Genomic DNA, 16,268 nt, shown 5'->3' with positions numbered 1-16,268 from the left:
GCTGCAAATTATGAGATCTCAGATTTAATTTCAGCCTCTGTAGACAGTCAAATTTGCAGGCAAGGCTGCTCTATCTCGTCATCCAGAGTGTGAGGTTTATCTGCAAGATGACATCTGCAATTCATTAGTTTAATCTGCAGGCCCAGCGGCAGGACTGCTCTGTGTGTCATCCTCCTGAGGTCATACTAACTAAACTGAGAGTGTTTGGTATATCTTCAGACAATTACGGACAGGTGGTGCGCGTTTTCACAGGGCTCGGAGTCTGCTCTCTCTCATCCTATTATGGTTACATATTTGTTTAACTACCATCAGGTTACATTGGCACTAGCATTGGCAGAAGTGCCCTTCCATTTCTGGTGCTTTCCAGTACTTTTAAGATTTCCTTCGAGTTTCTCTTTGCTAAAATTGGTGTAATTTCTGATATTTATGTATATGTTTCCCTCATCTTTGCTTGATTTTGCTCACTAGAAAGTGTCACTCATAGTTGTTGAATGTGACTCATATTTTCACAGAAATTATGAAAATGTCACACATAGCAATTTGAAACCTTGGCAGCTAAGGAATTATTAATGTAAATGTGTGTTTTTTTTTTCATCTTACCAGGAAAAGTTTGAAAGTTTACCAATCTATAATTGATTTCAGCACTGTCAGAACTCTTAGCTTGACTTAAGTAAGTCAAGGGCCCCCCAGACACATTCCATGCAGTGCAAGTGAAATGTCAGCCAGAGCTGGAGAGAAGAGAGAAGCTAGGCTTTATGGTACAAAGGACGGTGAGTCACCGGCACATAAGCGGCGACAGAGCACAGCAAAACCCGCCAGACTCTGAACCCCCCCCTGCCGCCTGCAGTTGCATTCGGAGCAGCAGGAAGTACGGCGCATGGGAGGGAGCAGTAGCGGGAGGCAGCGGTACCAAAAAAGCACCTTGGGTGTAGGAGAGTGAGTGTGCCCGAGTAAAACACCCAAAAAAAGACCAAAGTGAATCAGTAAGAGAGACTTTGTGGCCAGCAGGAGGAAGAACACCCACTCGTACGCTAGGGGCTTCAGGCAGCAACTGGAACCAACCCATCCACCAGCAGGATAGACCTCATAATTAGCTAACAGGGAAAACCTGCCACACTAAAGGAGCGGAATGCTGGAGGGGTAAGTAAGGAGGATGGTAAAGAGAGTAGTTTGATGAGGACGGAAGCACTGGTGAGACGATATCGGGTGCACTAACCACTGCGCTCCTGCATTGTGAGTGCACGGCGACATACTCCAATGGTGCAGCCCCCCCCCCATTGACCCCCCCACCAGCCAGCAGCCCATCAGTCCAGGGATCTAAACAGGGAAGGGAGGAGCACCAATGTTCTGATTTGTTCTGCATCTCACCCATCAATTGCGGGTCTCTCACTGACGCTAAGTGAACACCTACCAAGGAGGAGAGAACAGAGCCGGCAAACCCATGGTTACCGTATGAGATACCGAACGAGCGGCTTGAGCACCCAGCTCAGTCTCGAGCAGCTTCCTTCCCCACACAACTAACTTGCATCCGGGATCCCCTGGTTCATACCTGACTCAGCGGGGGACTGAGGAATAGCAGACACTACGGAGAGAGGAGAGGAGAGGTGTATTGCAACTGGCCCTGTGTGTTCACCCTTTCAGACCAGGACCCCTCAGGTGAGTCATAGCGCGACATGCGAGGGAAGCCCTGAGCAGGAGTCCGCAGTAGCTCAGTTTACTCCACGACGCAGGTGGCCCAAATGGGATTTGATGAGCGGGCGCTGGGACCACCTGTGAGAATCCTCCACTCTCTCCCATTGACATTGACACTGTCTCCTTTGCTTCCCCCTCCCCCAGCAAAGTTCAACTGACAGTGACCACCGACAGAGCCCCTTTGAGATTGCCAGATTTCCAGGGGGACTGAGAGGTGTGTTGGGCGCCAGGCCCTATTGTGACTATGTGGTCCAGGAAATGTATTTCATGTAGTATGATCTATGCACCCTGTCCTGGTTAACTCTAAATGTGTTTTTTGTGATTATGAGATTATCCTGCATATTATGGTTTATGCAAGTGAGATTATGTTCCACCCTGTGCTATATGCCGATAATGTTAGTGATACTTGGGAGGTTAGGGTCTAATATTAGACTTTTGAGATTATGGGCATACAATGCCTTTAGCACCTAATGTGATGCTGTGCATAATGTGGTTTTTGTTACAGGCTGATGCTAGGTAAAGTGTTTACCAGTGGTTACTGGTTGTACGTTTATGATCTGTTTTACTTTTACTAAGTTCGCTTTGTGATAGTTCCGACAATGGTCCAGTTGGCCCTGTCATGTGTAAACAATTCCCTTGAAATTATGATCTAGTACCAGGTGCCACCATGTATATTATGTGATTACCTAGGTAAAGGGCCCATCAAAAAACTAACGGAATCATAGAGACTCCCAAGCAGTAAAGCTTTCTCAACTACTGGAATCTGGGCCCCCATCTTCTCCTGCTCTGAAGTAACATCCTGTTCCTAATCGCCTCACTTCCCGGACTGCACTTTAGTTCAGATATTTCCACCCGACATCCGGAATATATACCCCCTTTTTGTCCTTATACTTCTCATCACCACCGCCTTCCTGATAACACCCCTCACTTATCCCCACCACCCTCCTCCTCCTAATTTTCCCAACATGGCCACCACTCGAGTTAAGTCTGGAATTGATTGCTACAAAATCATTTAGCCTCCTTACCTGACTAAAGCTGCAGCAAAAAGATTCAAGCATAACACCATGGAATGTTTCCCTGATTCCCTTTTTGTCTATCAATTTTACAATGGTCATTATGGGAGGCTCAAACGTGATTTCATTTTTTTCACTCACGACATCGCCTCTTGGTCCACCAGCTTACATAACTCCCTTAACGTCATCTCCTCCTCTATCCCTCATGGGAAACAGCTAAAAATCTCCCCCTCTGCGTGTTTCAACAGCTCCCTCACTATCTCACTCTATACCAACGTCACAGTCATGATCCAAGCCAAAGACACCTGCCTCTCTCTCTTTGGCCACCTCTTCCCTTCCCTACTCCCCTCCCCTGCGACCGGGTTTTGACTCCACATCTAGCTCCACCCATTACTCCCTCTCTCCGCCCCTGACCCCCCTACACTCCAATAGGCTGCACCCTCCGAAGGCACAGGTCGACCCTCTTCCCTCCCCCTCCCCTTAGCCCTCCTCTCCCACTCTTCCCCCCTCACAGTATGCCCCCCCTCCATCACTTCAGCCGGACCTCTAGCTGAGCTGCTCCTCGGCCAATCTGCACCATCCTATCTCATCTCCTCCCCCCTTTTCCTACCTGCCACCACCCTTTTTAGTCCACCTCTCCTCCAACCTTCCCCCTAGTTAACTTTCCTTACGTCCCCCTTATTCCCTCCTCTTCTTCTCTTCTCTTCCCCCTCCTCCCCTCGCTATGTACCCCGATTTCACCACAAACCCATTGCATATCTCGCCTTCCCCCAAAACTGTGCTACCCCCTTTCCCCCCTTGGTAACCCTTTCCCTTTCCCTCCCTCGGGCCTAGCAGAACCACTTCCTTTCTTCAACTTCCCTATTTCCCAACCCCCCTCACTCCGCCAGATTCCCGTTCTCTCACAGCCACCTCACCTAGCATACAGGACCTCTCCAGCCCCCTCCCCTCGCTTCCTCCCAAACCTCCTTCATTCCTATGTCTCCACACATTCCTCCCCTCTCCCTCTGCCGCACCTCCTTGCTCCTCACCTACCTCCCCCTAATTATGTCCTTAATTCCCATCCTTCTTGCAATGCCAACAAAGGCAACTCTCCTTTCACCTCTGATGCACCAACGCCCGCTCTCAACCACCACCTTTCCCCACCTTTGAACCCTATACCCCAACTCCCCTCTGCCCCCGACTTCCCCCTGCCTACAACCGCCAATTGCACCCCCTCCTGTTTCCATCGAGCCACTCAACATGCCGTGTTCTGCCCTACTCTCTCTGGAAAATAAGCTAGGCTCTTTCATCACCTCCAACTCCCAACTTGAAGCTACCATTTCACTTCTAAGCTTCAAGATTTTCACCTTTCCATACACCTCAATTCCTTTGGAAAACACTCACCTTCCCACGAGATGCACCTCACCCCCACACTCCATAATAGCAAAGTATAACCTGTTGTCTGCAAACATATCAAACTCATACAAGCCCTCAAACGCCACCCTTCTTCCACTTTCATCTCCCAGTAGCCCTACTATCTGCACTATTCCGACCATCTCCTCTGTCAGAGCCTCTCATCCACCTAAACCCTACCGAGCACCCTTGTATTAGCATACATCCCTATCACCCCTCATATCCCAAGTGCCCCATCACCAAAACAGTCTCGACAGAGCTGCGCTGTCTGCTCCACAACTGCAGATATGCAATAAAACACAAACTTGAATCTCCGACACCATCATACTTCACAATATTGACTTGCTCTTCCTCACAGAGACCTGGTTCAACAATACCTCTCTCTCTATGCTTGATCTCCTAGTACCCACAGGCTATTCTATATTTAGAAATGACATAATTGACAAAGTTGGGGGAGTTGTTGCAGTCATCTTTAGAAACTCCCTTTAACTCAAGGCTTTTCCTAACAGCTCCTTCCGCACTTTTGAATTCCTAACCCTTGAACTTCAATTGCACCACAACTCACCCCTCAGATTCCATGCCATTTACCGCCCACCATGTAGCGGCCCCTCGTTTATGGAGGAACTCACTGACTTCATTAGCAACCAATACTTGCAAAGTGACAATCAGATCTTCGTGGGTGACTTAAATCTCAATTGGGGCTTGTCTCAAGACTCTTCTGCGAATTTGCTGGCCACCTTCCTCTCTGCAAACAATCTTATCCAACACTGCACAGAAACAACACACTCTAAGGACTCAATCCTGGAACTTGTTATTTCAAAAACAGGCATGCTTACTATCGCTACCCCTATTCATGTTGACTGGTCTGACCACTTCCTCATCCCATTCTCTCTTCACCTATCACACTCTATAACTCTTGGCCAACCTAAGAGGACTACCTCCTGGTTCTGTGACACTAAAAATATTGACCTCTGTACTTTCTGTGAATCAGGTTTGCTATCACTTCCAAGGCTAGACCCGAAACTAGATGTTAACGAATTCACCTCCCAATGCCTCACAGTCCTTGCAGTCGAAATCAATAATGTCGCTCCACTCCAAAGCAAAAAGAAAAGGCCCACTCCCTCAGCACCTTGGTTCAACAAATCCCTCTATGAAGAAACAAAGTACCTAAGAATCCTGGAGAAACAATGGAGACAAGCGCCCTCCACTGATAATTTGGCCACTCTTAGAGATCCGAGTACCACAAGCACATCTTCCTTGAAAAGCGACGCACTTCAGAACCCTCCTCGACTCAGCCAAAAATAGACCCAAAAAACTATTTGATCTCATCAAGAATCCAAACTGCTCATCCACAACCTCCAAGTTGGAGGAGTCTACAAAGAAAGCAGCGGAATTTGCTATATTCTTTGATGAAAAAGTGAAATCACTTGTGGATCAGGTCAGTCATCCTACCCCTGCAAAGGAGCGCAAATCCTTAGCCATTTGGCAGAACTTTGACCCCATCTCCGAAGATGCCCTCCTCAAATGCATCCTCGAAACAAAGCCCTCCAACCATTCTCTTGACCCCATCCCTAGTACCATTGCCATTTACTTCTATACCCATTCTCTGTCCTATTGGACCACTTTGGTTAACCTCTCCCTCTGTCAAGGCTCCCTTCCTGTTTCCTTCAAAACTGGGCAGGTCACCCCTCTGCTTAAAAGAACCACTGCTGATGCGAACAACCTCAACAACTTCCGCCCCATCACTAACCTACCTTTTCTTGCGAAAATCGCAGAAAAGTGTGTAGCGAAACAACTCTCTTGTCATATCAAGGACAATGATCTTCTTCACAATTTCCAGTCCGGCTTAATTCAAAACTGCAGCACTGAAACAGCCCTGCTGCAAGTGATTGACGACGCCCTGCGGAAACTCGATTCTGGGGAGTATTGTCTTCTTATTCTCCTTGACCTTTCTGCAGCCTTTGACACTGTCACTCACAACACTCTCCTTAACACTCTTCAACAGAGAATGGGCATGGAGGGCACTGTGCTTAAATGGTTTGCTTCCTTCCTCTCTGATAGATCCCAAATTATCAAAATAGCGAATAGTCTTTCAACTGCTTTGGCGGTAGGTCAAGGTGTTCCTCAAGGCAATATACTTGCACCCACATTGTTCAATCTCTATTTAGAACCATTGGTAAATCTCTTAAGTAAATCCGGGATCCACTATCATCTCTATGTGGACGACACTCAAATCTACCTTAAGGTTGCCTCCACTCACGATCTCTCCATCCTATGCTCTACTCTCGACTCCATTCAAAACTGGATGTTAACTCATCAACTGATTTTGAATCCCTCTAAAACTGAATTCCTCCTCCTCTCCTCCTCACTTTTTTCTCTCCCGGTTCAATCATGGATGGATCAGATGAATCTACTTAACAATAAACCCATCATTGTCGACAGCGCAAAATCCCTTGGTGTCATACTCGACACAAAACTCAATCTACTCTCCCACAATAAATCCATTGCAAAGTCTTCTTCCTGGAGCATGACCTTAAAAACGTGGTCCAATCGCTGGTTCTCTCCAGACTGGACTACTGAAACTCTCTTCTTACTGGCCTCCCCAAATCCCACCTGTTCCCCTTAAATCTGTTCTCCATTCAGCAGCTCGTTTCATATATTGGGCCAAAAGAAGCGACCACATTTTATCCATTCTCCGTTGGCTTCCCATCGAGGCATGATCTATCTACAAGACTGCCTGTATCACCCACAAAGCCTTGCACTCCTTCTCTCCTCGCTACCTGGCGAATAAACTGAAACTCTCTGGAGGCTCTAGACCATCACGTAATGCGGAAAATCTATTGCTTGAACCTCCCACTTTCAAGAAGGAAAGGTCGATGGCCCAATCCTTTTCAGGCAATGAAGTGAGAATCTGGAACTCACTTCCGCCTCAGCTCCGGACCACCACCTCTTCCCAGGTCTTCAAAACTGACCTCAAATCTCTCCACCTTCAAAGACACTTCCAAATTTACTTCACGCCCTCTATTATCTGAAGGAAGTCCCTCCTTTATAAGAAATTCTGTTCTACATGACTATAGAAGTGCCTTCCCAATGTGTTCTTGTGGTTTGAGAGTCTGCCATTTATTGCAGTATTGTACTTCTACTTGTATTGTGTACTCCTTTGTAACATGCACACGTCCCTTTCCCTCTTGAAATGTACCATTTTCTACCTCTTGTATTTTGTTTGCTTTTGATACATGCACAATTACCACCATTTACTCATGTAACGTAACGTTTGTTCTTGTGTTTTGAGTATCTGCCATTTAGTGCAGTATTATACCTCTATTTGTACTTTGTAGACTTTTGTAACATACACACGTCACTTTTTTTTCCCTCTTGTAACGTATCGTTTGCTACCTCTTGTATTTTGTTTGCACTTGATACATGCATAACTGTCACTATTGCCTTATGTTACGTAACGTTTGCTCTTGTAACATGTTGACTTGTAATTTTTCCTCATGTTTCTCTATTGTTTCTATTGTGAAGCGCTCAGACACCTTCGGGTAAAGTCCGTGCTATATAAAAACGCATAATATAAAAAAATAAAACAACAGGATTCTATTGAATGAGGAGACGGTGAATATCCTCTTCCTCGCTGAACAAACTGTTAAAGTGGATATTGTTAATAAAACAGAACGTACATGTTAAAAAAATGAAATCAGGGACATTGGAAACTGTTAAGTTAAGATCTTAAGAATGCAAGGTTGTTTCAGCTTAAAAAGATCAGCGAGTACTAGCTGCTTCAAGTAAGGACAGTATATCTGGTTTATGCTATGCAAAAAATCAGTCTAAAATGTATGGTCCGGTCTTTATGACTCTGACCTCCTGTGCTGCTCGTTTTGATGTCTGCATTTTTACTTTGCAGGTTGCACTTCCCGAGCTGGCGCCTGTGCACACCTCTGTTCTGACTGTGTCCGCCACTGACAAGGACTCGGGGGAGAACGGAATGATTTTCTACCGAATACTTCCTCCTCACCACGACTTCTCCATTAATCCCATTGACGGTGAGTTACTGGAGATGAAGAATTTTTGTCACCACGACACATACTGTGTTTTGCGGACATTGTTGAGGTTTGGGCACGCTGTGGACACAGCTTTCGAATGATAACGCTTTTCTACACAAAATTGGAGTTCGATTCAGGAAAAAAGTCATCGTGTACACTTATAAATTATGCATGAATCACAAAAGAAAGGAGAAGAGGTATGCAGTGTGTAGGCAAGACGTACGTGACAAGGGAGAGGATGTGGCCTAACGGCCAGAGCAATGGCGGGTTTGAGTCAACATCCTGTGATTCTCTCCAAATCACTTTATCTCCCCGTGCCTAACAAAAAAAAATGAATGTGCCCATCTGTAACGAAACGGATGCTCATGTAAAGCGCTCTGAACCTGATACCTTCCAATAGGTATGTAGACTTTGTATGCCCTGAAGCTATGGCTGACATTAAAATGTATTGGTAAAGCCAATAGCATCGGCATAGGCATGCAAACACAGTCATGTGAAAATGTTGTTCAAATGTGTCATCGTATTAAAGCTACAACTATTGGCAGAGGCGAGAGAAATGGCGCGGGCCGTAAAGGCTTAGCCTGATCCATGGCAGGCCCATGAAAAAATGTCTTCTGAGGGAGGGGCCTCACAGAGAAACAAGAAAGTGCACTCAAGAAGAGCCTGATGCCTGGGACAAAGAGGGCAGGCGATTGGACGGCGGGGGTTGTACTCCCCCAAACAAACAAAGGGCTTGGCGAGGGCATGGGGGCAAGGCCAACAAGGCCCTAACTTACCTGCTCGACATTGGCCCACCCACACCAAAAAACGGGTGTCGCAACCGCAAATTGGGAAAAGGGCAGTCGGAAACAGCACAAAAGAGACAGACAAGAAAGCACACTAGTCTAGGTTGATGAGACGTGAAAACAGTGTTCTTGGGAGGCCTTTTGGCAGAGACACTGGGGAAGCAGGCGATTGACCAGCTTGGGATCAGCAGCAGGTGGTCACGGCACATGCAGCATGGGTCGGGACTGATGGCCACCCACTCCAAGTACCGGTAGCAGGGATAAGCTGGAAGCTGCAAGCACTAGACACTAAAGGAGGGGAGGGGGCATCACCCAGGGTGCAGTGCTGGAAGTGCTGGAAGGAGTGTAAAGAGCACTGCATCAGAGTGTGATAATTTTATAGATGTGATGCAGTGTTGAAATCATGGAGCACACGCATGACCATGAGAAATGTGATGCTTGTGTTTCATGCTTTCAAAAAAACTGCGGCCGTTATTCACCAGCTAATACTCCAACTCTGATTACCTAGTAGCGGGGGTAGTTAAAGGTGCACATCGAAGGTTGCTGGTGTAGGGGCGTCACTCACACGTCTGGGTGGGGTGTGAAGGAGGGACAAAGAGAGCATGGATAGAAGTCTCAGAGTGACAGAATGGAGGGGGAGGAACAATGCAGAACAAGGAGAATTGAGGTGAGAGAGAATGGAGGCATGGGGTTTGTTATTGCCATTGGACCGAGTATCTGTGGCCCCACCTGGGTTTTGGTCCCACTTGCTCCAACTTTTGTGACCCCATGAGACACTTTTCTTTCATTTCCGGTCTACCAGAACTGATCTGCTTCCCTGCCCCCTACATTTCTTCTCCCCTCCCTTATTCCCTCCTTCCTCTACTGGGGTCTTGATCTCCTATGTTTGATTATGCAACTGTTAACTAATGTAACCATGCAAATTTGTTATCCTTGTTATACCATGGGCGAAAAATTGAATCTGTTTGTAATTAGTGCGGAACCAGAGTATAATTGGCCATTACCCGGTGGAGCTCCCTATGGAGCTTCAGAGGAGTCTGGCCATGGTTCACCCCCTCGGCCGTCACCAACCGAGCTGGACATCGGGTATCATTTTTAAGGGTGCTTAACGGTATTGTCTATCTTTCACACTGACTGCCTGTTTCCCCTGAAGTCCTTTCCCCTCTGGTCTGCCTTACGCTATCTGCATTCCTTTTCATCCTGTTTACCTTTCCCCCTCTACCTTCCATTCAACATAAGACATTTCTGTCTTTGCTTTGTAACTCAAAAATAACCTATGTTATTGTGTAATCTCATGTTTTTCTACTGTCTGTTCTCACCCCTGAGTCCGAACCACCTTGGCTGGTGCCCGGTGGAGCTGTCCTATGCAGCTATAGAGGAGTCTGGCTAGGGTTCAGCCCCTCGGCCGTCACCTACCCAGCCGGACATCGGACATTGTTCTTAACGGTGCTTCACGGTCTTGTCTATCTTTCACTTTGACTGCTTGTTTCCCCTGAAGTCCCTTCCCCCCTCTGGTCTGCCTGAGGCTATCTGCATTCCTCTTTCCCCTGTTTACCTTTTCCCCTCTACCTTCCATTCCACATGCAACATTTTGTCTTTGCTACGGAACACGAAAATAACTTATGTTATCGTGTAATAGCATGTTTTTCGACTGTCTGTTTCTCACCGCGGAGTCCGAACAACCTTGGCCGATGACCCGTGGAGCTGTCCTATGCAGCTATAGAGGAGATTGGCCCTGGTCAACCCCTCAGCCATCACCTACCCAGCCAGACATCTGACATTGTTTTCTTTGCCTCCCAGTTATGTTTCCTTCCTTCTAAATTTCTCTGATGTCTTTACTTGGAATCTGTAACTGAAGTAATTATGTAATCTTTAATTTGCTGATCTTCATGTAAAGCGCTCTGATACCTATGGGTCTATAAACTTTGCAAATAAGAGATAGAAGGGAGTGTACAGAACGTGAGACAGGGTGGGGGAGGAGAAGAAATGGATGGAAAAAAGTGGAGTGAAAAAACAAGATAGAGTGCAAGGGAGAGAGAGAGTAGAAGGAGAGGTAGAGAGAGAGAAATGTTGATTAGTGCTATTTAGTAGTTGACTTCCTGTACGCTGGAGCCTGTCGCTTCGAATTACTATATGTGGTGGACCTTCAAGTGCTCGTCATTTCTACTTTACAGTCTATATTAGTGGCCCCTTTTAGCCAACATAGGTTTCTTAACCTCACTGTATTCAGCTAAATTCCTCTCTCAAGGTACAAACATGCCATCACCGCATTTGAAAATTATGCACTAAGATCAATGTGCAGGCAGCAAGATCACGGTTGTGTGAGCCAGAAACCTAAGCAGTGTGCCAATACCAAGGCCTTTCTTTTAGCCCTCCAAGGCCATTAATCCATTACTGTTTTCGGCACCCTCAAATAACTTTAACTTGATTTAAAGTACAGAGGAATCTAAGTAAAGTCAACCAACTGTTTCTCTGCCCAAGTCTGAAAATGTGAAAACGGCAAAGGGCTTTCTGTAGAAATACTTTACATGAACACCAGCGGAAAAATACACCTTTTTAGTGCTTGGGGAGATTAGGTAATGTTTCACAGGCTCACAGGATGTTTCAAACAATGCAAAGATCTTGCTTCTAGTTCCCCAGTACCAAAGCCAACATCTTTGGCTCAACCTACTTTAAAGTGACTACAGATACTTTTCTAGTGTATTCCTCTTCAGTGTGATGGACAAGGATAATGCATAATCAATGGCTTCAGGTTGACAAAAGTGCAAACAATCAAATAAGATAAAGTCCATCAACTCAAGCACAGGCCATGGGGTATGATCTATTATTCATTACAACGGATACAACAATGTCTATAGGGGTGAGATAAGTATTTTACAAGAGTTGATACCCATTTGCTACAAGGCATAATATACATTTGGCTAGCCTATAAGTCGAGGGCTGCTTGAAAGTGTGTGTCGCTAATTTTTTTTTTAATCTGTTTTAAACTACTTGCATTGCTGCTAACCTGCTGCTAACCTCCCGCACATTGTTTTTTATTGATTTTAGATTACCTCTGTGTTTGTTACCGAGTTTTGCTGCCTTGGCCCCCTTAGTAATTTTTACAATCTGTTTCCGCCCGCTGCATTAGCTGCAGTCGGTGGTCTAGTTGTTGCGGCTGCTGCACAGCAGGGCCGTGTGGTGGGTGGGGAGGTGTCACTGGCTTTTTACCCCGGAATGGAGCAAGCGCGCGTCCAGAGAGGCTAGCCCATGAGTCGGGGGCTGCTTGAAAGTGCGTGTCGCTAATTTGTCTTTTAATCTGTTTTAAACTACTTGCATTGCTGCTAACCTGCTGCTAACCTCCCACACATTGGTTTTATTGATTTTAGATTACCTCTGTGTTTGTTACCGAGTTTTGCTGCCTCCGCCCCATAGTAATTTTTACAATCTGTTTCCACCCGCTGCATTAGCTGCAGTTGGCGGTCTAGTTCTTGCGGCTGCTGCACAGCAGGGCTGTGTGGTGTGTGGGGAGGAGTCACAGGTTATTTACCCTGGATGGAGCAAGCATGCAGCACGCGCGATCAGCGGGCGTGCCGTTGGTGCGCCATAGGCAAGCCAGACTGCGCCCGTCTGCGCCAGGCCGGGACCAGGACCCCTGGACCCATCCTTTGCTACTCAAAGCAGGAGCTGTGCCCCATGAACAAAAATAGTTTCTCAATACAGCGTCATACCACTATGAAACTTAAACAACATGGGCTGTTGCGGCTACAATTCAGCCATAACCCTAGGGATGGACCTGTGAAACCCCAAACTGGGAAGCCGTAGAAGCCGACTTGCCCTATGATTTGTAGGTTTGCGCTGCTTAACACCCGCTCACTGAATAAATATAGCCTAATGGTTTTTTTCACTCCTGAAAAAGGACAGTCTCGATCTGCTGTGCGTCACCGAAACCTGGTTGGATGAGCACTCCACGCCGGATTTGGTGGCAGCGCTGCCTTCTGACTTTTCCGCTATTCATTTTAATAGAACAAGTAACACCAGGGGTGGAGGGTCGCATTCCTGTTTAACCATACATTAAGAATGGAAACCCTATGCGCTGAACATATTGTGGGGGCAGAGGTACTGAGTGTAAAGCTACACTCTTCGCGGGATTGCTAAATCGCATTGATAGTGTATCGTCCCCCACACACGTCTTCCGGGTTTATGGAACCATTCCTGGAGCTGGTCCAGGACCCACGCTCCCCGTACAAGGAAATGCTGGTGCTTGGAGATTTTAACTTCCATTGGGAAATAACCCCAAAGGAAGGTCAGGCGCAACAACTGGAGGTGGACCTAACCGCTTTGGGACTGAAGCAAATGGTAGTTGGCCCCACCCATGAGAAAGGGCACACGCTAGACCTGATTTGGGCATCACCTGCGTTGTCTGTCCCCCTGGCCATCTCCCCTTGCTCCTGGTCGCATCACTTCTTGGTGCAAGGCCATTTCTTTTTTGCCGCACAGACTACCAATGTCCCTTTGAAATGGAATATGCGACGCAGTTGGAATAAAGTTAACACCAATGACTTGATGGCTATTTTGTCTCATTCCAACCACGCCCTATCCAAGAGTAGCACGATAGATACGGAAAGTGCCGCCTTAATGCAAAAACTTAAGGAGGCAGTGGAGATCATAGCACCTGCTCGTAAGGTCAGAATGGCCGACAAGAACAAGGTGACCCCCAGATTTAATGATGCTCTTCGGCAACAAAAACAATCCCTTTCCAATATGAAAGAGCATGGCAAAAAACCTATGACTCCACCACACATGCAGCTTACACCACAAAATTTGCCATCTATAAAAAAGCTATTCTAACCCGGAAAGCTGAATTTTATGAGGCCATGATTACTGAAGCTGCAAATCCCCAGAAAGAGATCTTTAGGGTTCTAAATGAACTCAGGAAAGAGAGGGTGCAAAAACCGTTTTTTACACAAGTAGATGGCCAAAAGTTCCAAACTTTCTTTACGGAAAAATTAGTGATCTGTTGGTGGCAATCCAGCACACTCCTACCTTTCCTTGCACAATTTTTTTAAATAAAATTATTTTATTTGCAGATTCACAGGAAGCTTCTAACCATCAATCAGATATTCCATCTATTCATCATCATTGGTGCGTCTCACCGTCGGTTGAAGGATACACGGCCATTTAGCCCACACCCTGGAGGTCGGGCGGCAAGTATCTTTAGAGCGCTGCAGTTACAAACCTGTACACAAATGTGAGCATTCAATGAGCATTCCGAGTATCTGCTTTTTCTTTTTTATGCCGAACCCTCCCCACCCCCCCAAATGAAACAGTAAACACATGTGTCATACCTTCAACATTACATATACAAAAAATAGCAGCAGTTACACTTCTATTCCCCCCTCATCCCCCTCAGTGCCAGTATAGTCTTTCACAATTCTGAGCCATGGGTTACAGGTGTCTCATGGCAATCTGCACGAACTTTATGTCTCATCTTATCCTCGTTGGAGATATCCCGTTTGTCCCTGTGTCCCGACCTCTACCCATCCCAAGAAGCCCTCTCTCACAGCCTCCCATCCAGCCCATGATAGTATTGCCACTTAGACCAAACTTTGCGGAATTTTTTGGGGCACCCCCTAGCCTTGTAAGTTACTCTCTCGGCAGCCATATATAGATCCAGCCCACTTCTCCACTCCTCCAGATCTGGTGGTTCTGGCTCTCCCCAGTGCTTTGCGATGTCCCTTTTTGCAACAACCAATGCTAGGACCAGAAATGTAAGAAGTGGGCGAGTCAGATCCACCTCAGTAGTCATGCCTAACAGTGCCAACTTGGGATCCTGCGGGATCGAAGCCTCTAAGACCTCCTCTAATTCCTTGAAGACCTGTGTCCAGTAGGTTTGTATTATGACACACGTCCATATTGTAGATAAAAATCTCCCTCTCCTTAGTGGCATCTAAGGCATCGTGGGTCCTCTACCTTCCCCATTTTGCTTAGGCGTAGTCTGTCATAATAGGTTCTATGGAGTACATTAAATTGAATAAGTTGTAGTCTTGACTTTATTGCCACCTCTCGGGGGTGCATCAGCACTATTTCCCAATCCAGGTCTTCCAGCTCTCCCACCTCAGCCTCCCACGTGGCTCTGAGTCTTGCCAGATCCCCCAGCTGTCAATGTTTTATACGTCAGGGAGACCGCCTTTCCCGGTATCTGTTCTTGAAGGAGCCTCCCCTCCAGTGGTGCATACTCTGGGATATCTGTGAGTGCGATGTTTTGGGCTCTCCAAGCGTGCCGTAATTGGATGTATTTGAACTGCTGTGTATTATGTAAACCAAACTCTGATTTAAGGGCTTGAAAAGATTTTAGCACCCCCTTGGCTATCACATCTCCTATAGTGGAGATGCCAATATCATCCCACCTTTGGAAGCTTCGCAGTTTGTTAAGTTCCGCCAACCATTGGCAGTGCCACAGCGGTGTCTGCCCTGTGGGCTGCTTATCCCAACCCATGCATCTGGTGGCCTTCGTCCATACAGCAAGTGTTATAGACGTAGCCGGGAGGAGGGGGGCCCTTTTAACGCTCCCGTAGAGATAACACAATAGGTTTTTGGACGACAGTTTTGTTCTCTCCAGGGCGTAAGTCGGGTGATCCACCGGGGCGTGGAACCAGTAGTTTTGATTGGTGTCAGATGTCCTGCCCAGGGACAGAGCCACCATGGCATGTTTGCCTTGCCAAAGGAAGGATCGCAGATCTGCATGGATCCTGTTGAAGATGCCGCAGGTATTGGATAGTATTCATTTTGTAGGGCGTAGAGGAATTTCGGCAGTATGATCATTTTATACATGGCCGCTCTGCCCAGGAGTGTCAATGGGAGCTGTCTCCAGCGGTCCATATCTGCCACCGCATTCATTATGATCGGTTCCAGATTTCTGTGGAACGAGAGGGTCGCACTCAATGTTATATAGATCACGAGGTATTGGAAGCCTTCTGTGGTCGTCAGTAGTGTGTCTGGTAGCCTCCCCCACCGGTCACGTCCCCCAGGGTCATAAAGTATAGATTTGTGCCAGTTTATTTTGTGCCCCGCCTGCCCGCCATATTGTTCTAGATCTCGGAAGAGCTCCGGGATGGAGGTCTCTGGTTTAGTTATGTAGAGCAAGACATCGTCCGCATATAGCGAGATCTTTTCTGGTGTCGGGCCTGTGTCATTGCTCGTAAAGCCGTGAATGTCATTGTTTTGCCGGATCCGGGCTGCGAGCACCTCAATGGTGAGCGTAAAGAGGAGGGGAGACAGGGGGCAGCCCTGCCGGTTGCCTCTCTGAATCTGGAACTCACGCGATAGTATCCCGTTCACCCTCACATTGGCCCTTCGGG

General features: G+C 46.9%; 1 protein-coding gene across 1 annotated transcript in view; it reads left to right on the top strand.

The window, feature by feature from the left end:
• Window positions 1-16,268, top strand: part of DCHS2 (dachsous cadherin-related 2) — a 932,357-nt gene that overhangs the window by 884,036 nt on the left and 32,053 nt on the right. Inside the window, exon 21 of the mRNA XM_086962326.1 lies at window positions 8,005-8,143. Within this exon, the coding sequence (XP_086818452.1) occupies window positions 8,005-8,143 (139 nt within the window). The remainder of the gene's footprint in view (window positions 1-8,004; window positions 8,144-16,268) is intronic.

Source organism: Lissotriton vulgaris, chromosome 3_1, assembly GCF_964263255.1.
Source record: "Lissotriton vulgaris chromosome 3_1, aLisVul1.2, whole genome shotgun sequence".
In the NCBI taxonomy this organism is placed as follows: domain Eukaryota; kingdom Metazoa; phylum Chordata; class Amphibia; order Caudata; family Salamandridae; genus Lissotriton; species Lissotriton vulgaris.
Note: the sequence above shows the minus strand (reverse complement) of the source record. Positions and strands in the feature narration are given on the sequence as shown.